The 19,785-nt window shown below is 65.1% G+C and overlaps 2 protein-coding genes across 2 annotated transcripts in view; both read left to right on the top strand.

Moving 5' to 3' along the window:
• Window positions 1-15,452, top strand: part of COL7A1 (collagen type VII alpha 1 chain) — a 33,400-nt gene extending 17,948 nt beyond the window's left edge. Inside the window, exons 63-121 of the mRNA XM_069769923.1 lie at window positions 58-138; window positions 327-362; window positions 592-663; window positions 873-917; window positions 1,130-1,165; window positions 1,313-1,348; window positions 1,460-1,564; window positions 1,718-1,753; window positions 1,931-1,966; window positions 2,151-2,198; window positions 2,320-2,355; window positions 2,531-2,662; window positions 2,806-3,015; window positions 3,109-3,144; window positions 3,330-3,374; window positions 3,545-3,613; window positions 3,747-3,791; window positions 3,960-4,022; window positions 4,105-4,149; window positions 4,434-4,469; window positions 4,760-4,795; window positions 4,982-5,026; window positions 5,279-5,311; window positions 5,464-5,526; window positions 5,616-5,651; window positions 5,759-5,839; window positions 5,939-6,007; window positions 6,114-6,149; window positions 6,280-6,321; window positions 6,467-6,511; window positions 6,662-6,706; window positions 6,824-6,859; window positions 6,991-7,050; window positions 7,189-7,314; window positions 7,454-7,525; window positions 7,771-7,806; window positions 8,059-8,118; window positions 8,307-8,351; window positions 8,424-8,459; window positions 8,599-8,634; window positions 8,722-8,778; window positions 9,167-9,238; window positions 9,511-9,582; window positions 9,682-9,717; window positions 9,801-9,881; window positions 9,971-10,024; window positions 10,243-10,296; window positions 10,373-10,435; window positions 10,525-10,587; window positions 10,868-10,984; window positions 11,344-11,421; window positions 11,502-11,555; window positions 11,765-11,813; window positions 11,894-11,941; window positions 12,382-12,471; window positions 12,851-12,934; window positions 13,237-13,356; window positions 14,065-14,244; window positions 14,372-15,452. Coding sequence (XP_069626024.1) covers window positions 58-138; window positions 327-362; window positions 592-663; window positions 873-917; window positions 1,130-1,165; window positions 1,313-1,348; window positions 1,460-1,564; window positions 1,718-1,753; window positions 1,931-1,966; window positions 2,151-2,198; window positions 2,320-2,355; window positions 2,531-2,662; window positions 2,806-3,015; window positions 3,109-3,144; window positions 3,330-3,374; window positions 3,545-3,613; window positions 3,747-3,791; window positions 3,960-4,022; window positions 4,105-4,149; window positions 4,434-4,469; window positions 4,760-4,795; window positions 4,982-5,026; window positions 5,279-5,311; window positions 5,464-5,526; window positions 5,616-5,651; window positions 5,759-5,839; window positions 5,939-6,007; window positions 6,114-6,149; window positions 6,280-6,321; window positions 6,467-6,511; window positions 6,662-6,706; window positions 6,824-6,859; window positions 6,991-7,050; window positions 7,189-7,314; window positions 7,454-7,525; window positions 7,771-7,806; window positions 8,059-8,118; window positions 8,307-8,351; window positions 8,424-8,459; window positions 8,599-8,634; window positions 8,722-8,778; window positions 9,167-9,238; window positions 9,511-9,582; window positions 9,682-9,717; window positions 9,801-9,881; window positions 9,971-10,024; window positions 10,243-10,296; window positions 10,373-10,435; window positions 10,525-10,587; window positions 10,868-10,984; window positions 11,344-11,421; window positions 11,502-11,555; window positions 11,765-11,813; window positions 11,894-11,941; window positions 12,382-12,471; window positions 12,851-12,934; window positions 13,237-13,356; window positions 14,065-14,244; window positions 14,372-14,421 — 3,708 coding nt within the window. The 3' untranslated portion in view covers window positions 14,422-15,452. The remainder of the gene's footprint in view (window positions 1-57; window positions 139-326; window positions 363-591; window positions 664-872; window positions 918-1,129; window positions 1,166-1,312; window positions 1,349-1,459; window positions 1,565-1,717; window positions 1,754-1,930; window positions 1,967-2,150; window positions 2,199-2,319; window positions 2,356-2,530; window positions 2,663-2,805; window positions 3,016-3,108; window positions 3,145-3,329; window positions 3,375-3,544; window positions 3,614-3,746; window positions 3,792-3,959; window positions 4,023-4,104; window positions 4,150-4,433; window positions 4,470-4,759; window positions 4,796-4,981; window positions 5,027-5,278; window positions 5,312-5,463; window positions 5,527-5,615; window positions 5,652-5,758; window positions 5,840-5,938; window positions 6,008-6,113; window positions 6,150-6,279; window positions 6,322-6,466; window positions 6,512-6,661; window positions 6,707-6,823; window positions 6,860-6,990; window positions 7,051-7,188; window positions 7,315-7,453; window positions 7,526-7,770; window positions 7,807-8,058; window positions 8,119-8,306; window positions 8,352-8,423; window positions 8,460-8,598; window positions 8,635-8,721; window positions 8,779-9,166; window positions 9,239-9,510; window positions 9,583-9,681; window positions 9,718-9,800; window positions 9,882-9,970; window positions 10,025-10,242; window positions 10,297-10,372; window positions 10,436-10,524; window positions 10,588-10,867; window positions 10,985-11,343; window positions 11,422-11,501; window positions 11,556-11,764; window positions 11,814-11,893; window positions 11,942-12,381; window positions 12,472-12,850; window positions 12,935-13,236; window positions 13,357-14,064; window positions 14,245-14,371) is intronic.
• Window positions 15,453-15,580: 128 nt separating this feature from the next.
• Window positions 15,581-18,841, top strand: UCN2 (urocortin 2). Its single transcript, XM_069812199.1, has 2 exons — window positions 15,581-16,885; window positions 17,918-18,841. The coding sequence occupies exons 1-2, from the start codon at window positions 16,883-16,885 to the stop codon at window positions 18,380-18,382; spliced, it is 468 nt and encodes a 155-aa protein (XP_069668300.1). The 5' UTR covers window positions 15,581-16,882; the 3' UTR covers window positions 18,383-18,841.
• Window positions 18,842-19,785: the final 944 nt, after the last annotated feature.

The raw sequence follows: 19,785 nt of genomic DNA, 5'->3' as shown, positions 1-19,785 counted from the left end.
CCATGGCACCCCCGTCTCGCCCCATGGCTTCAGCCCTCCTGCCCTGCTCTCTTACAGGGGGACCGTGGCCCACCAGGTGTGGATGGCCGCAACGGGCTGGAAGGCAAACCTGGGCCCCCGGGCCCCCCTGGGCTGCGGGTGAGCATGGTCCAGGGTGGGGGGCATGGCCACCCCTGGGCACCGCGGGTGGGGGCTGTGGGATGGAGGGACGATGGGGTGGGAGGAGCCGCCCCCCCCCGGACACTCTCCGCTTTGGGCTGAAGGTGCTCGTGGGGGTCCGTGGCAGGACAGGAGTGTCCCTGCTCTCACCTCCTCCTTGTCTGCAGGGGGACCCAGGGAAGCAGGGGGACCCCGGCCGGGATGTAAGTAGCTCCGGAGAGTGCGGGTTTGGGTTATGCTCCTGCTGGGGCCATCACACTTGCAAGGGACTGATGCCTTGTCCCATGCTCCTTGGTCCGAAGCAGCACAGCAGGACCATCCCCTGTCCCTAGCAGGGTGTCACTGTCCTGGTCACACTCCCTCCTCCCAGAGCCAGCTGGGGGAGATGGGTGCCCTGCCACCCAGTGCTCCTCCTGTCTCCTTTCCCTGCAGGGGCTGCCCGGGCTGCGTGGGGAGCAGGGACCGCCTGGCCCCGTGGGCCCCCTAGGACCACCCGGTGTCCCCGTAAGTACCAGCTGCCCTGCGCCCTGGTGATGCATCCTGGCCCATGCCCTCTGCAGTCGGTCCCAGCTGGGTCTGTCTGCCGGGGCTTGCCCCATGCCCAGCTCCCCCTTCCCTGCACCCTGGGGCTGCAGTGGGGCCTGGGGACCCCTGGCTGCTGGTGCTGGGGGGAGCACCGGGGGGGCTCTCTCACTGCCTCTGCTTCCTCCCAGGGCAAACCTGGTGATGATGGCAAACCTGGCCTCAGCGGAAAGAATGTGAGTACAGGGAGCAGGGCTTGGCTCTGGGGCTCGCCCAGGGTCCTGAGGGCTGGTGGTCCCCATACAACATAAAGGCTAGGGGGGCACATGGCAAAGAGCCCCTGCACTCTGAGCCATGCCCCCGGTGCCTGTCCCTGTCCCATGCGGTGCCCGTGCCGAGACGGTCGAGATGGTCGAGTCGGGCACTGACTGACAGCTTGTGTCCCCAGGGAGAAGACGGGACGCCAGGAGAGGATGGGAGAAAGGTAAGGAGCTGAGCCCCAGGTGGTCCCCGCATGGTCCCTGCATGGTCCCCACACACCTGGTGGCTCCTCCCTGCCTGGGTCCATAAGCATCATTTTGAGGCATGCGGATGGGGCAGCATCCCTCTAACTCCTTTCCCTCCTGATTAGGGAGACAAAGGTGACGCAGGACCCCCTGGCAGAGAGGTGAGTACCTCCCTGCAGAGAAGCGTGGTGATGGGGGGTGCTGGGTACATGCCCCCACCGGGGACAGACCTGGGCACCCAGGTACTGGGCATGACATTGCTCTCTTGGCAGGGCCGCAGCGGTGCCAAAGGAGAGCAGGGGGACAGAGGTCTGCCAGGCCCCCTTGGCCCCCCTGGCCTCCCTGGTGTCCCAGGGCAGGTCGGCCCCCCTGGCCAGGTGCGTAGTCCTCAAGCCCACAGTGCCACCCAGCACCGGACCCTGGAGTCCGGGCTGCCATGGGGCAGGCAGGACCCCTCCCACGGCTCCCACAGGGCACTGCCCCATGTCCCTGGGTGCCAGGTGCCATTGTGTCCCCTCTGTGTCTTCCAGGGTCCACCGGGCCTCCGTGGAGTGGCTGGACCGAAGGTGGGTGTGCTCCTGCCCCTGAGCCCCCCAAGGCAAAGGTCTGGGGGATGCTGTGCCAGATGGGAAAAGTCCTTGGTGGGACTTCTTGCCCCCAGGCTGGCAGGGCTGGACCCTGGTGCTGGAGTCGGCACCAGCCAGCCTGGCTCTGCCCCCGTTGATGCCTTTGCTGTGTTTCAGGGGGACCCTGGAGAGCCTGGACTGCGAGGGGAGCCTGTGAGTACCCAGCACCGAGCCTGACAAGCTGTGATGCGCTCCAGGGTGGTTGCAACTGCAGCCCCTGCCCAGGCAGCACCAGCAGTGTTAATTCTGGAACCTACTGAGGGCAGCATCAGCACTGCTCACCTCACCTACTGCATCTCTGTACTTCTTTTCATTCCCTCTTTCTCTGCAAACCTAGGGGCGACCTGGCAACCCTGGAGCACGCGGAGACCCTGGGACTGCAGTGGTGAGTCCCCCACTGTCCACCCAGGTGCTGGGTTGGGACATCAGCCCCAGGGGATGGAGGACCCTCCACACGGTGGGAGCAGGCCAACACCCACTTTGTTTTTAATGTCTTCTTATTGCAGAACGTTGAACGTAGCCTGGAAGCACTTGGCATCAAGGTACATAGTCCCCGGCTGTCAGGCTGGGGGTTGTTCCTGCCACAGGGCAGCAGGAGGGGGACACGGGAGGTGGTGGGAGACCCGAGCGACCCAAGATGGGTTGGCGAGGCCGTGGGGTGCTGCCGCAGCTGGGTTGCACTGACCCCCTGACCCATGGCTCTTTCCTCCCTCCCAGATTTCATCTCTGAAGGAGCTCACGGGTGCCTATGACGGGAGCTCGGACTCGTTTCTGCCACTGTCCGAGCGGCTGCGGGGCCAGAAGGGCAGCCGGGGGGAGCCGGGAGAGAGGGGGCCTCCGGGCCGAGAGGTAAGTGGAACCAAGCTTGATGCCATGCCCAAATATGCTGCCCCGCTCCCCCCTACCCGGGCTGGCTGGGGTGGCCATGCAGCCGCCTCAGCCCTGGGATGCTAGCAGAGGGGTGACAGCCCCCGGCACGTTACGTTTTGCAGGGCTCCTTAGGCTTCCCTGGCGAGCGAGGACCTAAAGGTGACAAGGGGGACCCGGGTGCTCCCGGCCCCCAGGGCCCCACGGGCCGGGCTGTTGGTGAGCGGGGTCCCGAGGGGCCTCCTGGGCAGCCGGGGGAGCCTGGCAAGCCGGGCATCCCCGGGGTGCCGGGACGGGCCGGGGAGCTGGGGGAGGCCGGGCGGCCCGGCGAGAAGGTGAGTGTGTGTGGAGGTGCAGGGCAAGGGCTGGGGGACCTGGTCCAGGGGCTTGGGGACAGACCCCTGATGGCGACTGCGTTGTTTTCCTAGGGTGACCGGGGCGAGAAGGGCGACCGGGGCGAGCAGGTGAGCTGGGACAGGGACACAGTCCCTGCTGTTCCCCATCCTGTGTACCTCTTGGGGGGACGGGGGGCTTTCTGGGGGCAGGGAGTTGCCCCATGGTGGCTAGGAGTGGCTGTACTGGGATGGCTCTGCTCCCCCGTGCCCTGCTCTCCCTTTGATGCTCAACCTATTTTTCTCCCCCCGACCAGGGCAGGGACGGCTTGCCTGGCCCCCCAGGGCCCCCAGGGCCCAAGGTAGGTGATGGCTGCTGCTGGGGACCGTCCCCAAGGGGTGCCAGCCTGCACCTCTGGGGATGGATGGCCATGTCCAGTCCCCTGGCACAGGGGCTTGGGGAGGGCTGTGCCCCCGGGGAGACCTTCCTGCCGTCCCCTGGGTGCCAGCCCTGACTGCGCCCTGCCCGCAGGCAGACGTGGAGGGCAGCCTGATGGGCTTCCCTGGCGAGCGTGGCCCCGCTGGACCCAAGGGAGCAAAGGTGCGTGGCTGGGCAAAAAGGAGTGGGGCAGCCAAGGCAACTGAGCCGGGGACAATGTGATGAGCTGGGCTGGGACAGGCATCCCCAGGGGGGGCAGTGGGGGCTGATGGCATCTGTCTTCTCCCCGACGCAGGGCGAGCCAGGAGCCGAGGGCGAGCGGGGACCCAAAGGAGATAAGGTCTGCGGTCGTAAGTCTCCCACTGCCAATGGGGCAGCCCCATGGAGCAAAGCCCTGGGTGGGGGCACTACTGAGGGCACCCCTCTTTGGGTGTCAGCACGCCCTCAGGAGGGGGGGCTGGGAAAGTCCCTGCCTCTCCTTACAACCCTGTGCCTGTCCCCACTGCAGGGTGAGGGTGGCCCGCGGGGCGAGCGAGGGGAGCCCGGCGAGAAGGGCAGGGACGGTGCCCCGGTGAGTACCGCACTGTCCCCCCACCTGGCGCTGACCCCGTCACCCTGCCTGGCGCTGACCCTGTCCCTGTCTCTTGTGCCAGGGTCTCCCGGGTGAGAGAGGGCTGGCTGGCCCCGAGGGGAAGCCGGTGAGTGGGGACGTGGAGGGGGGATGCGGGCTGGGATGGGGGAAAGGTCCTGTGGTCCCACACCAGCCATCACCAGCACCAGTGGGAGCATTCATGTCTCCTTCGCCTCCTTTCCCTCCAGCACAGGGCCCGCAGGGCTTTAAGGGTCCTCCTGGCCCACTCCCATAAGTACCCCAGGCTGGGTACTGCACACCGGGAATGGGGAGCATCCCTGGGGGGCAGGTGGGGCTGCTTGGGGTGGTGGGCTCCCATTCGCCTGCCGGCTCTGATGTGGTTCTTTGCAGGGCTTGCCAGGCTTCCCCGGCGTGCTGGGACGCCCGGTAGGTGTCTGTGTCCCCCCCCCCCCATGTCAGTGTGTCCCCCCCACCTCAGCACGCAGTCGGGGGGTCCTGGCTGTGGGCGCTGGGTGAAGCCGTGGAGGCCATCCTGCTGCCTGGGTGGGTGCTTGGCCCCAGGCATCTTGCCAGGAGCTGGCCAGGCTTGTCCTCACTTGGCATGGGTGCTTACCAGAGCTGCTGGCACTGTCTGGGTCTCCTCTCCCAGGAGACACCCCATACACCCACCGGGGAAAACCCATCCCTGCAGTGACCCCATCTCTTCCTCCCTTCAGGGCAGCCAGGGAGACCCGGGACCCCCAGGACCTCCGGTAAGGACCCACTCCATGACACATACAGGGGACTGTCATGCAAGGGGGATGTCAGCCAGGGCGGGCATCCCCCCAGGGAGCTGGGGTGGGGTGGCAGTGCTGGGACCACGCTGCCCCACTGCCCCCTCCCTGTCCTGTGCCACCAGCAAGCACCGTCACAAAATAATGTTCCCTTGTCCCTTGCAGGGCAGTACCGGCCCACCAGGAGCCCAGGGCCCAGCTGGTACCAAGGTATGGCATTGGCATCGGCATCACCACGTCTGACCTGGCAGAGGAAAATGGTGCCTTGCCAGATTTGGGGGCTGGAGGGAGGGCCACGCTTCATGATATTCTGCGCTGGAGGGAGGGACGTTTCGGGTTGGCCCCCCTCCCAGATCCAGTCGGCCCTGGGGAACAACCCTGTGGCAGGCACAGGGATGTGGCCGTGACCACAGTGGCCGGTGGGCCGGGGCGGTGGGACTGATGCAGGCGCTGTCTTCGCAGGGCGATCCAGGGGAACCTGGTTCCGGCATCCGGGTGAGCGTTTGCGTCCTCCGCACCAGCACCATCTGGCCCCCCTAAAGCCAGCTGGTCCTGCCGCCATGTACCTTCCCGTGGCGGTAGCCGAGGTCCTGGCTGTGCCAGGGCAGCGTGCCATCCCCTCTCTGATGTGGCTGTTTCCATCACAGGGTTTGCCCGGTCCCCAGGGCAGTGTGGGTCTGCCAGGCCCCCCTGGCCCCCCTGGCCCAGGGGTAAGTATCTGCAGCCCACCCTGACCTGCTTTCTGGCTGTTTATGGTGCCCGGGCTGCCACTTGATTTCTGCTTGTGTCTCCCTTGCAGGGCCCCCCGGGTGTCCCTGGGCTGCCAGGACAAGTGGTGAGTGTGTCATCTCCCCCTGCTCAGCTGCCATCGGTGTGGGTGCTCAGGGCTGCTTAGGCGGCTGCGGGACCCCCGTGCCCCAGCCCTGTTCTTACTGCCCGCAGGGGGAAAGCGGGAAGCCAGGCGTGCCGGGCAGGGATGGCGTGCCGGGGAAGGACGGCGAGGCGGGGATGCCTGGGAAGATGGTACGTTGCTGCTCACCGTGTCCCGTCCCAGAGGGAGCCCTACAAGGCTCAGCCTGGCGTGTCTGCAGCTGAGGCTGAGGGCTGTGTTGCTTGTGCCAGGGCATGCCTGGACCTTCGGGCCCTGCTGGTCCCAAGGGAGAGCCAGGGGATGCTGGAGCCCCAGGGCAGGTGAGTGCAGAGCTGCCTCGTCGGTTGGGAGCTTCCCCAGACAGGATGAAGGGGAGCATCCCTGTGCAGCCCTGCTCACCTGCCCCCTCTCTTCCCTGTGCTCCAGGCCATCGCTGGCCCTCCCGGTGCCAAAGGCGAGAAGGTAAGGAGCCAGGGTGCAAGGCAGGGGACCTCCCACCCCTGGGTGCTGCTGAAGACCCCAGGGCGGGCAGGGGTCCACAGGGTGCTGGCACCTGCTGTGGGCACACCTGAGCACCCATGTGTCACTGCAGGGTGAGCCGGCGCTGCTGGAGGGCGTGCTGCTGGGAGAACCTGTGAGTTGGCCCCATTAACCTTGTCACCCCATTAACCTTGTCCCCCCTTTAACCTCATCCCCCCTGCTGCCAGTCCATGCCTTCTGCAAGGGGCAAGTCAGCCCTGTGGCCGCCCCTTCCCCTAATGCTGCTGTCCCCCTGGTAGGGCTCCAAGGGCGACCGAGGCTTGCCCGGCCCCAAGGGTGAGAAGGTGAGTGCTGCCCTGGGGGGCTGGTGGGGAGGGAACCATGGGGGCCCTGGGCTCCCCAGCTGCCTGCCCATGGCAGGGGGGGTCCAGCTGCAGCTGCTCACCCTGCACATCATCTCCCAACCCTGCTTTTTGCTTGTTCTCCCCTGCCAGGGGGAGCCAGGAAGATTTGGGGAGCCGGGGGATCCTGGGGAAGATGTGAGTAGGATGCACATGGGGGGCTGGGGGGCAGGTGGTGGGGGCAACAGATGCTGTCGGTGGGGGCACAAGTGCCCCCACCACCCAGCCCTTCCTCGTGGCCTGGTGTCTTTGCAGGGAGCCAAGGGGTCCGCTGGAGCCAAAGGGGAGAAGGTAAGTGTCCCCTGGTCCCAGGGGAGTGTGGTGCTCCCCAGCCCTGTGGGGCCGCTCTGGGTGGCTCGGTACCTCTGGCAGCCCAGTGCCCACCAGCTAGGGGACACACTGTGTGCTCTGCCACCACGCAGGGATCGCCAGGTGCCGGTGTGCGGGGACCTCCAGGACAGGATGGACCTCCAGGCTTGAAGGTAACCCCTGCCCCCATGTCACCCTGGCTCTTGCTGTGTCACCGACACCCAGGTGCTGCCCTGGCTCAGCCAGCCATGGGAGAAGCACGCTCCTGGGGGCTGTTTTGCTGGGCCCCATCTTTTTCCTCCCTGCTGCAGGGTGACATCGGCTTGCCAGGACCACCAGGACCCCCAGGCTTAGCAGGCATCGCTGGGACACCAGGACAGCCAGGCCTGAGAGGGGACAACGGGCAGCCTGGCCCACCGGGTCCCCCGGGGGAGAGGGTAAAGGCTATGGCCAGTGCTTAGCCTTGCTGGTCTGGGTGACCCCAGACCCTCAGGCAGTGCCAGCAGGGTCCCTGCAAGGCCTGCTGGCTCCTGGCCGTGGTCCCTGCCTGCTAAGGACCACATGTTTCCCTGCTAGGGTTTGATCGGCTTTCCTGGAAGAGACGGCACCTCTGGACCACCGGGACCTGCGGGGCCCCCAGGGCCAGCTGTGAGTATGGGCCTCCAGTGCTGCGGCATCCCTGGGGGGTGCAGGCTCTGCCCTGGCTGCCCCGCCAGCTCGGGCAGGGTGATGGGCACCCACCCTGCACCTTCCTGGCCCCAGGCCCTGGGGCTGGGGGCTGCCAGGGGCTCCAGCATGGGGCAGGAGCTGCTGTGGGAGCCCCAGGGATGCTTTGCGGGGTGCCTGGCACTGCCTTCCTCCTGTGGTTCACTCACCTCTCTCTTTTCTTTTAGGGCATACAAGGGGCCGCTGGCCTGAAAGGTGACAAGGTAGGATGGGGGTAGCCCTATAGCATGAGAGATGTGGGGCCACTCCTCCCATGGGGTGTCCTTGCTGCAGCCACCCCTGGGTGATGCTGAAACCACTCTGGATGGTGAAACATGGGAGCCTGCTCTGTGCTGGGCACCCGGGGCAGTGGAGGGTCTGCAGGGTGTCCCCTGGCATGGTGGGGGGAGCAGGACATGGCTGAGAGGAGCAGTGGGCAGCAAGGACAGGGACGAGCTCTTGCCTTCCCCTGGCAGGGTGCCCCGGGGGCCGGACTGCCGGGAGCCAGAGGCGAGCGCGGAGACCCGGGGCCGCGGGTAGGTACCGCCACAGCCCCCCTGCATCCTCACTGCAGCCCCCCGTGTCCCCACCACCAGGGACGGGAAATCCCACGGTGCCAGGCCCGAGGGGACAGGGAGCCAGCTCTGCACCTGTCCCCAGGGTGGGGTGATGCTGGGGATGCCCCCATCCCAGACCCCCTTCTCGCATCCCTTTCTTCTCGCAGGGTGAAGACGGGCGCCCAGGGCCAGAAGGCGATCGCGGGCCGGCGGTAAATACTCCTCTCCCCGGCTGCACCCCTGGCCGGGCCACCCCCTGACCACCCCTCTCCTCTCTCCTGCAGGGCTTGCCTGGGAACCGGGGGGAGCGTGGGGACAAGGTAAGGGACCCTGGGGGCTGGAGAGCTGGGGGCGGGGGGCACGAACGATGCACCCCCAGAGATTAGGGTCCCCAGGGAGGTGCTGCCCGCTCCCTGCCACGCACCCTTGCAGCGTCTCACCATCTCACCTTCCTCTCAGGGAGACGTTGGGGCCCCAGGGCCCAAGGGAGACAAGGTGAGTCCCCGGGGCTAGGGGGCAGTGGGAGGGAGGGCAGCAGTGCTGGCCCCCCCACTCACCCCCTCCCCTCCTTTGGGTGTGCAGGGCGATACTGTGGTAGTGGAGGGGCCCGCCGGAGCACGGGGCAGCAAGGGGGAGCCGGTAAGAGATGTCCCCATTCTCCCTGTCCCCCTCTGTGTTGTTCCTTTTATCCTGATGGGCAGGGGCTCTCCTGTGCATCCCCCTCCCCAAGGCCCTGCCTGCCCTGCTCCTGGCCCAGGGCAGCTCCCAGCCCTACAGGTTTGATCCTGCACCCCCTCTCCTGAGTGGCACAGAACAGTCGTCCGTCCCCCCCCCCCACCTGCCAGAAGAGCTGGGGCGGCTTCTTTCTGCCAAGGGACGCTCCCTCGCAGAGCACACTGTCCCCTCTCCTTCAGCCATACCACAGACACCTCTGTCCCTGCCCTGGGGGGGTCTGTCCTCCCCACCCTGACATGCGTCTGAGCATCTCCTTGTCTCCTGACCCCTCCCGGTGTTTCCCCCTTTGCAGGGAGAGCGTGGCCTGAAGGGCACAGAAGGGGACAAGGGAGACAAGGGGGAGCAAGGCATGCCTGGAGAGAAGGTATGGGGCTGGGGGGGCTTGTGCAGGGCTGGGGGGTGCTGGGTTGGGGACCACAGAGGGCTGCAGATAGGGTGATGGACAGAGGGACCAGGGCATGGTGGCATCACTCTGCCCCACATGCTGGTGCTTGTGGGTACCCTGGCACGATGCTTGGCATCCCAGCAAGGGGAGCTGCCAGAGCTGGCCTCGGAGGCCACTGTGGCTGTGCCATGGCCATGCTGTGGCCGTAGCTCTTCTTTCTGCCCTGTGTCAATCTGGGTTTCTGCTTGCAGGGGGCGAGAGGCGAGCAAGGTGAGAAGGGCTCCACAGGCTTCCCCGGGGCACGTGGCCCCGGTGGGCAGAAGGTAAGGAGCTGGGCATCCCTCGCTGCTAGCGGGGTGCTGGGGGGTGTCGGGGGTACCATCCCCTTCCCCTGCCCTGACCGATGCCTTTGCCTTCCCCAGGGAGAGGTTGGAGCGTTGGGAGAGCCTGGCGAGCCGGTGAGGAGCCACATCTCAGTGCCATTGCCACCCCACCATGGGGCAGAAGCAGACCCCCTGTCACACTGTGTGCTCTCCTGCAGGGCCAGCCTGGCCGTGATGGGATCCCTGGAGCCCGGGGAGAGAAGGGCGATATGGGACCCCTGGGCATGCGCGGCCCCAAGGTGGGTTGGTCCCTCTGCCCACCGGTGCTCTCCCAGCCAGGACCCATGCCAGCCCAGCAAGGCTCTGACTTCCCTCCTCATCCTTGCAGGGGGACCGGGGCATGAAAGGCGCCTGCGGCCTCGATGGGGACAAGGGCGAGAAGGTGAGTGGGTGCCCACAGGGTGCCACAGGAGCCCGGACGGTGCCTGGAGGCTGCGGCCCTTTGGATCCCCTCCGCCAGCCGGCAGGAGCAGGGAGATGGCTGAGGCTGGAGCTCAGCCCCGCGGCAGGGGCATGGGGTCCCCTCCTCTGCCCGCGGCTCTGGGGTGAGCATTAAGGAGTGCACGACTGACCGCCCTGCTTCTCTCCTGCCTGCTGTAGGGAGACCCGGGAATCCCGGGGCGCTCGGGGCTGCCGGGGAGGAAAGGCGAACCGGTAAGCATCACGCTGGCACTGGGGTGGGATGGGGATGCACAGCAGGTGGCTGATGGATGTCTGCTTTGTCCCTCAGGGAGAGCTGGGTCTGTCAGGGCCACCAGGCATCCCTGGGAAAGAGGGGCTCATGGGACCCAAGGTAGGTTAGGGCAGAGCCAGGAAAAGCTGTGCTGGCACTTCAGCCCCCCGGCTGCCTGTCCCCCGCTGCCTGCCTCTTCCTCTTCACAGGGTGACCGGGGATTCGACGGGCAGCAGGGAGCCAAAGGAGACCAGGGCGAGAAAGGAGACCGGGTGAGCAGGCTGGGAAGGGACGGTATGCATTGCACCATGTTGCTTTTACCAGGACCTCGCCTTGGTCAGAAGCACATCAGAGCCCAATGCTCCCAGAAGAGCCGTCCGGCACTGCTCTAAATTATGTCACTAAACTATAAGTGACAACAAATTCCCACTCTTTACAAGAAGGCACCAGTGCCAGTGCTTTGGGGATGGCCAGCTGCGGGGTCAGAGGATGCCCATGGTGCCTGCTCATGGGGCTCTGACACCCCCAGCTTCACACTCTGCTCTCCTGCAGGGCGCCCCGGGCGTTATCGGTGGCCCTGGTCCCCGGGGTAGTGACGGTGCTCCTGGCCCCCCCGGGCCCCCAGGAAACGTTGGTCCACGAGGTCCCGAGGGCATGCAGGGCCAGAAGGTGAGTCCCCAGTGCAGCTGGCCGGTCCCCCTCCGGGTGCCATGAGGAGGGGAGGGTCCTGTCCCCAGAGTGGGTGAGGGGCTGGTGGCATCAGGAGCCATGTCTCAGCTCAGTCCCTGCCCTGCCAGCTCACTGGCTTTGGGGTCCTCCCTTGTGTCCCCCTGCCCAGGGAATGGGAGCCTGAGGGGTTGGGACCCTGCTTGTCCTGGGGCTGGGCTAGACCCATTCCTGTCCCCGTCCCCACCTGCACAGGTGTCCCTGCGCTGCGGGGATGGGGAAAGCAGAACATCCATGGCGGCTGAGGAGAGCAGAGAGGCTCCAGAGCCACCATCCAGATCCTGAGCATGTGTCCTTTGCAGGGGGAGAGAGGCCCCCCTGGACAGTCGGTGCCAGGGGCCCGCGGCGTGCCCGGCATCCCTGGCGAGAGAGGAGAGCAGGTGGGTGAGCGGGTGTCCGGCCCTGGGCAGGTGAGCCCCAGCCAGGGCCAAACTCCCACCTCCCTTCTGCTTGTCCCTAGGGCAGTCCTGGCACCCAGGGGCTCCGTGGGGAGAAAGGGGAACCGGGCATGACGGTAAGGAGCCAGGAGGGACCTGGCTCAGACTCACAGCGCTCACATCACCGGGGTGGGAAGCGGTGTTGGATCCATCCCACTGCCACTGATTGAGGGCCTTCCCCCACCTCCGGGCTCTGCTGGGGCCCGGGGAAAGGGTTTTTCCTCTTCTCTAATTGCACCATCCCCCATTGCGATGTGGGTCCTTTGCCCCTCCATATGTCCGGCAGGAGGAGGAGATCCGCACCTTCGTCAGGCAGGAGATGAGCCAGCACTGCGGTGAGCATTCCCCATCACTGCCCCGGGGCCGGGGGTCTGGTCCCCCGCTGCCCCTGACCCCCGCCCCATCTCTCCTGCAGCCTGCGGCGGCCACTTCCCACAGCGCCTGGATTCACGTGAGCACTCAGGTTGCGGCTTTCCCTTCCTACCCCCCCTGCCCCTGCTCTGCACGTGTGGTACCAAAGGGGTCCCAGCACCCAGGTGTGCCGCTGGTTTTGGGGGTGCTGGAGGTGGCTGGGATCCTCTGGGACCCCCTCGGTCAGGGCCAGCATCAGCGTGGGACCATGTGCAGGGAGAAGGGATGGTGCATGGCAGAAGTGATGGTGCGGCAGGGATCCCCAGGGGCAGGTGGCTCGGGATGGTGCCAATGGGGTCTGGGCACTACCAGGGTCTACCCGATAGAGAAGGGACCACGGGGACTGCGCCTCATCCATGCTTGGGTGCCGGAGCTGGGGCAGGTGGCCTTGCAGGGGCCAGGACTGCTGGAGGGGAGGGTGAGCTGGAGGAGTGGGCTGGAGGGCTGGGGGCAAGGGGTGGGCTGGGATGAGGTGGGTGCTTTCTCTCCAAGGAGGCTGGGGGGCTCAGGCCAGGAGCAGCCTCCACTCTATCCAGGGAGGAGGAAGAAGTGTGCGCCAGGAGAGGGAGCACGGCCAAACAGGTGATGGAGAGCCCGGAGGACCTACAAGATCTGGCCCTGTGGGCACATGTGCCTCCCTGTGCCCATTGTCATCCCCGTCCCCATCCTGCTGGGCTCCCCATGGCTCCTGTCCCACTGGGCAGCAGCTCCTCCTGCCTGTCCCTCCTTCGGGAGCCCGCAGCAGCCCTGGTCTGCAGAGCAGAGAGTCGAGGGGGGTGTCCCTAGGTTCCCCATCCCTGGCCATGTACCCCGGCAGGCTGCAGCAGTGCTGGGGCAGTGCTGGGCTGCTCCACACTTCCAAGGGGTGGTTTCCTCCCGGGAGGCAGGGGGAATGCACCCCAGGCCCCCTCGCCACCTCTCTGACTCTCTGATGCCTGCGCCGTGTCCTTTGTCCTCGCAGGGCTCTTCCCCACCCAGCCATTCCCTGCTGGCAGCGCTCATGCAGTCCCTGTGCTCAAGTTGTCACACACTGAGGAAGAGGAGGGTGAGTGTCATCCCTGTGCTTTTAGTCCCCATCCCCCTTTTCCCTTGCTCCCTCTCTGTCGCTGGTCACGTCCCTGCCCTCTGCTTGCAGACACTGAGGAATAATCCATCAGTGGCCATGCCGCCGGTCCCAGGGGGCTTTAATTAAAGACCGGGGAGAGGAGAGGGCGACAATGGGGGTGTGTGCATGTATGTGTGTGCGTGCAGGTGTGTGGCTGTGTGCCAGGCTGTGGCTGGGGGGAGCAGGGTGGAGGGGACAGAGGGGGAGATAAGGTGCTGCTCACATCCAGCGCTGTCTCCCAGGGCAGGACAGGCGAGTCGTGCTTGACACTGATGATCTTGAGTACGAGAGCGTGTATGGGGAGGAGGAGGACTACGATGAGGTCCCCGAGATGGACAGCTCGGAGCAGCCTGCGATGGGCGGTGAGCTTCCCTGCGCCTGCCCGGCACCCAAGGATGGAGCCACCAGAGACGACCATGGGGCTGCCTGGGCTTTTCTGGGGTGATACCTCCACATCCCGCCTGGCAGCGGGTCCCCGCACCCTCTGGCTGGGGGGATTTGCAGCCCTCTTGCTGGCCCCCAGGCAGGGCGCACATTCCCCATCACAGCACTGCCATGCATGCTGCGCAGTCCTCGTGCTCCATTCCCCTCACTGAAGCCATCACCAGCAGTGACAGATGGTTTGCTGGGCTGGTGGGACCTGCTGCCCCTGTCAGGTTTCCTGTGCTTCTGGTCATGAGCTGGAGGAGAGGATCACAAAGCCCCCAGGAGAGCAGGGAAGCCCTGGCGGCAGTAGCAGCATCCAGAGGGTCCCGCTGGTACCCTTCCAAGGGACGCTGTGGCCGTCATGTCCCTGTGCCACCTGCCTCCCAGCTCTACCTCCAGCTTTTGCTGGGAGCTGCCCCTGTGAGAGGGCTTGCCCAGAGCAGCATCTCCTGCTCTCACTCCCAGCACTTGGGCAGGGCAGAGATGTCCCCTCCAGCCAAACCCTGCCCGCACTCAGCTGGGAGCCATCCACTGGCTTCCCCTTCTGGGGTTTCTCCTCCTCTGCCAAGTGGGTCCAGCTGCCTCCATCACTGGTGTGCTGCCGGCTCCTGCCTGCCCTCACCATCGCCGTTTGCACCCCGCAGCTGAGCCCTGCAGCCTGCCACTGGATGAGGGGGACTGCCAGCACTACACGCTGCGGTGGTACTACAACCAAAGAGTCACCGAATGCCGGCCCTTCGTCTACAGCGGCTGCCGGGGCAACCTCAACCGCTTCGACAGCAAGGAGGAGTGCGAGCTGCACTGTGGGCAGCACCCAGGGGCAGGTAGGCATGGCACTGGCAGGTCTGGCAGCATCCCCACCTGGTGCCGCGAGCTCAGCCGATCCAGAGCCTGGGGGGATGATGCTGGTCCCCCTCCTCAGCTCTGACACCCCCTTGCTTCTCTCCACAGATGCCCATGGCGTTGCCAGCAGCAAGGTGGGAGGGCAGTCAAAGGCATAAGTGCGGGCAGTGTCTTGGCAGGCAGGGCTGCCCGGCAGCAGGGCCCGGGCGCTGCCGCGCCGGGGCTGGGCTGCCCACAGTGGTGGGGTCCACATGCCCACCAGCCCCCGGCAGGAACCTGGTGCTATTTCTAACGTGTCTTTTTGCTGCTCATGGGTTTTTCCTTTCATATCAGTTTTATTGCCCATTAAGGTGAAACTTGTATCAAATGGGAAACCACGCACCCCCCAAGACTTTTAACCCCCTTTCCCACCTGGAGGTTTCCTGGGCTGTTCCCAGTTTGATTTTTAACTTATTTGCTGCTGACGGGATAGCACTTGGCCCCATGCCCCCTCTCCCCTGGCCCAGGAGTGGAGCTGGGACTTGGCATGGTTGCGCTCCTCTCGCCTCATCTAACACCCTCATCCCCTTCCCTGCCCCTCCACAGACCCCCAAACCCCTTCCCATTCCCCACTCTCTGCCAGGGGAGGCAGTTTGCAACCCTGGGCCAGGCGCTGCCTCCTTGCATGGCATCCCTCACCACCCACCCTGCAACCAGCTCCATCTGAATAAATTTCACCTTAACCACAACTGGGGCCTGGTTCCCCTTTTGCGGCTGCGATGGTTTGACAAAGACCTGTGGGGAGGCCGGAGGCTTTCTCCGTGCGCTACCCTCCAGCTCGCACGCCTGCCAGCAGCACATCTGTTTTCAATCTGGGGGGGGCTTGCCTGCACCCCCCAGCCCACCAGGAAAACCCTGAGGATGGTGCTATGTTAGAGGAGGTTCCTGCTCGCCTATGCTCGCTCTCAAAGGCTTCATGAAAGCGATGTTGGCTCCTGGGGGTCCACAGCCCCTGCCTCCCCCAAGCCCTAGCGCCAAGTGGGGACGTGCCCCCCACTGCCTCGGGGCCCAGGGGCCTGTGGGCTGTTAGGCGGGCTTTGCGGCACCCATACAAACCGCTGCTCTCTGTGTATATCTGTATACAGCGAATGTATATGCATACCAATGCGGGGGGGGTGTGTGTGTGATATTAAAGCTGTGCTCATGGGGAGATGCCATGCTTCTTGGTGCGCCACTGAAGATGCCCATGGAGGCTGGGGCCAGCTCTTGAGTCAAGCGTGCCCACTGCCCACCCCAGCTGGGACGCTCTTCCCAGATGCTCAGTGCTGGCAGTGCTGGCTAGGGGTCCTCACCCTCCCCGGGACCCCAGTGCCACATTCCCGTGCCCAGCTGACGCAAGCCAGGCCACAACCCCCCGGCCACACCGTGACGTGTCGGCACGCGGAGCTGCGGTGATGCATAATATGCTGGGTGAATCAGCACCACTGGCTAATTTTGGCTGCTGGGGGTGAGTTCCTGGCCATCCCTGGGAGGAGGAACAGAGCAGGCGTTATTTCCTCTCCCTGCTGCTGCCAGGGAGGCTGGCATGGGACGGGTCACCCTGCGGCCATGGGGGTGGGCATGACACCCAGCGGTCTGAGCCCCGGTCCCGGGCACCCTGGCTCCTCGCCCCGGCCAGCCCTGCAGGCTGAGCACTCACCAACTCATCTCACACAGGTGCCTGCCCAGCCTGAGACCCCCTGGGTGCTCCCACAGCTGCTAAGGGGGGAACTTTGGGACAAAACCCTCTGTGTGGGGCTCATCCCACAGCAACACCTCCAGGCCGCTACCCACCACAGGCAGCTGGCAGAGGGGCTGGGCCAGGCTGGACTGGTGCAGGTGGGCTGCAAACCAGTGGCATCCCAGTTGGACTGAGTGAAGGTGAGCTGCAAACCAGTAGCATCCCAGTTAGACTGGGTGAAGGTGAACTGCAAACCAGTGGTGTCCCCCAGCTGGACTGGTGCAGGTGGGCTGCAAACTAGTGGTGTCCTTGTTGAACTGATGTAGCTGACTGCAAACCAGTAGCTCAGGCAGTGCTCTAGGTTTGGCACAGCAGGGAGGTGACATGTCTCCAGGTATGTCCCCCAGCTGGCCAAGGCCAGGGAGTCCATCAGGACGGCAGCACCAAACCAACACCGGGAGATGTCGCGTGCGGCACAACGCCTGGGGAGCTGGCACTTGCCGCCAGTGCCACAAACGCTGGCCAGCAGCAATGTGTGTGTGTTTTCTCCCTTCCTTAAAAAAAAGCTGACAGGAGCAGGAAAGCTCAATTAGATGGAGAAAAACCATTTTGCGAATCAGACGTGAAATAATAATGCCTAAGCTGCCCCAGGTTCCTGGAATCCCCTCCAAATGCAGCTGATGGAGCTGTGAGGGGCACGTGCCCACCCACGGCCCGGGATGATTTCATCTGCTATTAGGCAAAATGTATTAATAACGTTGTCCCCATCCCCCCCCGCATGTCACCCTCCGTGGGTCGGAGGTGGAGCTGGGGGCAGGATAAGAGCCCGGGCTTGGCAGGGAGCAGGGCAAACCCCAGCTCGTGGTCCCCGCACCTGGGAAGCATTGCCTGAACATTAGAGGGACAAGGACCTGCTGAAAATGGTGAGGCTGCGCTCTTCAGTGGTGCTTTCCAGGGGGCTTTTAGCTAGGAAATGGGTTGCGGGGGGTTGGATGCTTTTCATTACCCACTTCCCAGCAAGTTAAACCACCTCCGGCTGCCTGCTCTGGTACTTTCCCAAGGGCTTCACCCTGGAGATGGGTTGCAGGAGGTTGGATGCCTTTCACTGATTCGCTGGGCGACTGATTCGGGGGAGATGCAGCCGTAACAGCAGGATTTGTGCGGCAGTCCCGCCACACCCACTCTGACCCCACCCCTCCAGCACAGCACCCTGACCCCCACCCTGCGGCACAGCACCCTGCATCCCCCGGGGCCCTCCCTGGGACCAGGGTTGGGTACGGGGCAGAGGAAGATGCTGAGGCTCGGCACAACTCTGTGCATGTGGGCGGACTCGTGCCCTTGTCACCCCACTGCCACCGACCCGCTGTGTATTTTAGGCCAAGTGGCTCATGTCCCTCCTGGGGGGGGGGGTGGCTTTTGCCCCAGAGAGCCCAGCATCCCCACGGGGGATGGCATCCACTGGGAAGGCATGGGAAGAGAAAAGCCCCACTGCCTGCCCAGCCCCGAAACCCCGGGCACGTCACGCTTCCCTGGCCAAAGGGAAGGGTCTGGAGCTGGGCAGCAGCCACGGTCCCCAGGCAGCCACCCCCCCTGGGTGGGAATATCCCTTCCCCTGAGTGGCAAAGGGCTGGAGGGTGTGAAATGGAGGGGACAGACAGTATCTGGCCAGGGGCTGTGGGAAAGGACAGGGACACCCAGCTGATTTGCTTCCCACGTCCCCTTCGGCCTCCCCAAAACTGCCCCCCATGTGAAAAGGTTAAAATCAGGGTGGAAAACTGAAGGGTCCCCAAAAGGAAGGTGAGCCCCCACTGCCGGGCATGGCCAGGTGGCACGGGGAGTGGGGGGGCTCTGCGTGTGGCACCCTGGCAGGGACGCGTCCTGCCTGGAGGGCTGTGGGGCCACGGCAGCGTGATGGGGGGGGACGATGCTCAGCGCCGGCTGCGTGCTCCCCGCAGGCACTCCTGGCTGTGCTGCGCTGCAGGACGCTGCTCACCTTCCTGGTGGTCCTCGGGGTGCCGGCGAGAGCCTGGAAGGGGCCAAGCCATGAGCAGCTCCCGCCAGCCCCTCAAGCTGGGGACGGAGGGAAGCTGACGAAGCAGGAAACCACCGGTGCTGCTAATGAGACGCTGCCAGATCTCCCTGAAATGAGGAGGGGTGACCACGGATCTGGGGAAGGGTCTCATCCAGACAAAGCCAGCCCGCCACTGCTGGAGGGGTCAGCAAGAAAAGCATTGCCCTGGCCGATGAGCCCAGCTGCCAAGAGACCTGCTCCCAGGAAAAAGGCGAGAAAGGTGTCCCTGTCACTTGATGTCCCCACCCATGTACTGAAAATCCTGCTCGACCTGGCCAGAGAGAAGGAGCTGCAGGCCAAGGCGGCTGCCAATGCCGAGCTGATGGCCCGTCTCGGGCGCAGGAAATAAACCTCCCCGCTGAGCACGGCTTCTCGGCCATGGCTGGGGAGGGCAGCGGGGCTGCCGGGGGGCACGGGCAGAGAGGAGTGTGGGGCGGCATTGGTGTGCCTGTGAGGGACTGTGGACACGGCACCTTGTTCTCCCGGTGCCCGTGGCACAAGCAGCAGCCATGGGAGGACTTGGGAGCACCACTGGAGAAGACATGGATGGGTTTGCCTTCACCGGGACCAGCCCCAGAGCACAGCTGGGTCCCAGCCCTGGGCACCACAGGGATTTCTGTGCCCGGCTTCGCTCCCCACTCACCCACCGCTGGGATGTCTCCAAAGGGGCCTTATCCAGCCAGGCAGGTTTTCCCATGTGTCGTCTCTCTCTGGGTGGCTGCAGCACACAAAATCCTCCGCAAAAGTCAGCTGAGCCTTGAAGACGGACCTGGCAAGTGTGCACAATAAAAGGTGGTATTGAACACAACTTGTTGTGGTTTATACCGGTCCTGTACTCCTGTACACCTCCATTTTGTATGCCCTCTCCCGGGAGCTGCAGTGGGAGCATGTCCTGGGCCAGGGCTGGCACTGGAGCTCGTTAAACCCCAAATGAGGGGTGTCAGCCCTTGCACCAGCAGTGGGGCTGGCCCCCAGCCCAGGGTGCTCACAGCAGCTCCGGGCCAACGGGGACGTTACGTTGCGCTGCTGGAGCTGCCGTCTTCGGCGAGGCTGGGAGATAAGAGCAGTGCGGAGCAGAGTGCGGCCGCCCCGTGCAAAGTACAGGGCGGCACGGGCAAGGCAGAGGCTGGGGGACACCCACCAGAGGGGCTGCTGGAGCTGGTGGGGGACACAGCCATGCTCTTTGAGGAGTACCTGCTGCAGGGTGAGTGCAGCCCCTTCGCCTTGGAGCAGGTGCTGGCTTTGGGAAGGGGGCAGAAGCAACTGGGGTGACCCCACACCCTGTGAGACGGGCATATTTCCGTAGCCAGTGAAGGGATGTGCCAGCAGATGGGTGGGCTGGGGTGAGGTCCGGGGTGGGTAACGGGTTCTTTGCCTTCCCCACCTGCCCCAGGGCTCAGGCAATGCCTGGGTAGCGCTGGACCCCAGGGACACCCACTGCAGTGTGTGGGTGCTGTGGGGCCAGGCCCGGGGGTTTGTGGGTGCAGGGTACTGATGGGGTGCTGGTGGCAGCGGAGACACGGGGCACGGGAAGAGCTGCCAGAGACGGTGCATCACAGCGGGGATGCTCCAGGGCAGGCAGTCCAGGGGACAACTGCCCGTCCCCAGGAGGGGGCTCTCCCTCGCCACCCCCTTTGTCCCCTCGGGGAACGGAGCCCCTGCCGGGATCTCCCCCTTCCCATGCCCTGCCCCACCGTCTCATCTCCCCTCCCCGAGTCCCAGTGTGCCCCCCCTTGCTCCGGCCCCCCTCTG

This window comes from Haliaeetus albicilla, chromosome 24 (assembly GCF_947461875.1).
Source record: "Haliaeetus albicilla chromosome 24, bHalAlb1.1, whole genome shotgun sequence".
NCBI classification, from domain to species: domain Eukaryota; kingdom Metazoa; phylum Chordata; class Aves; order Accipitriformes; family Accipitridae; genus Haliaeetus; species Haliaeetus albicilla.
The sequence above is the reverse complement of the archived record's forward strand: the minus strand, read 5'-3'. Positions and strand labels throughout refer to the sequence as shown.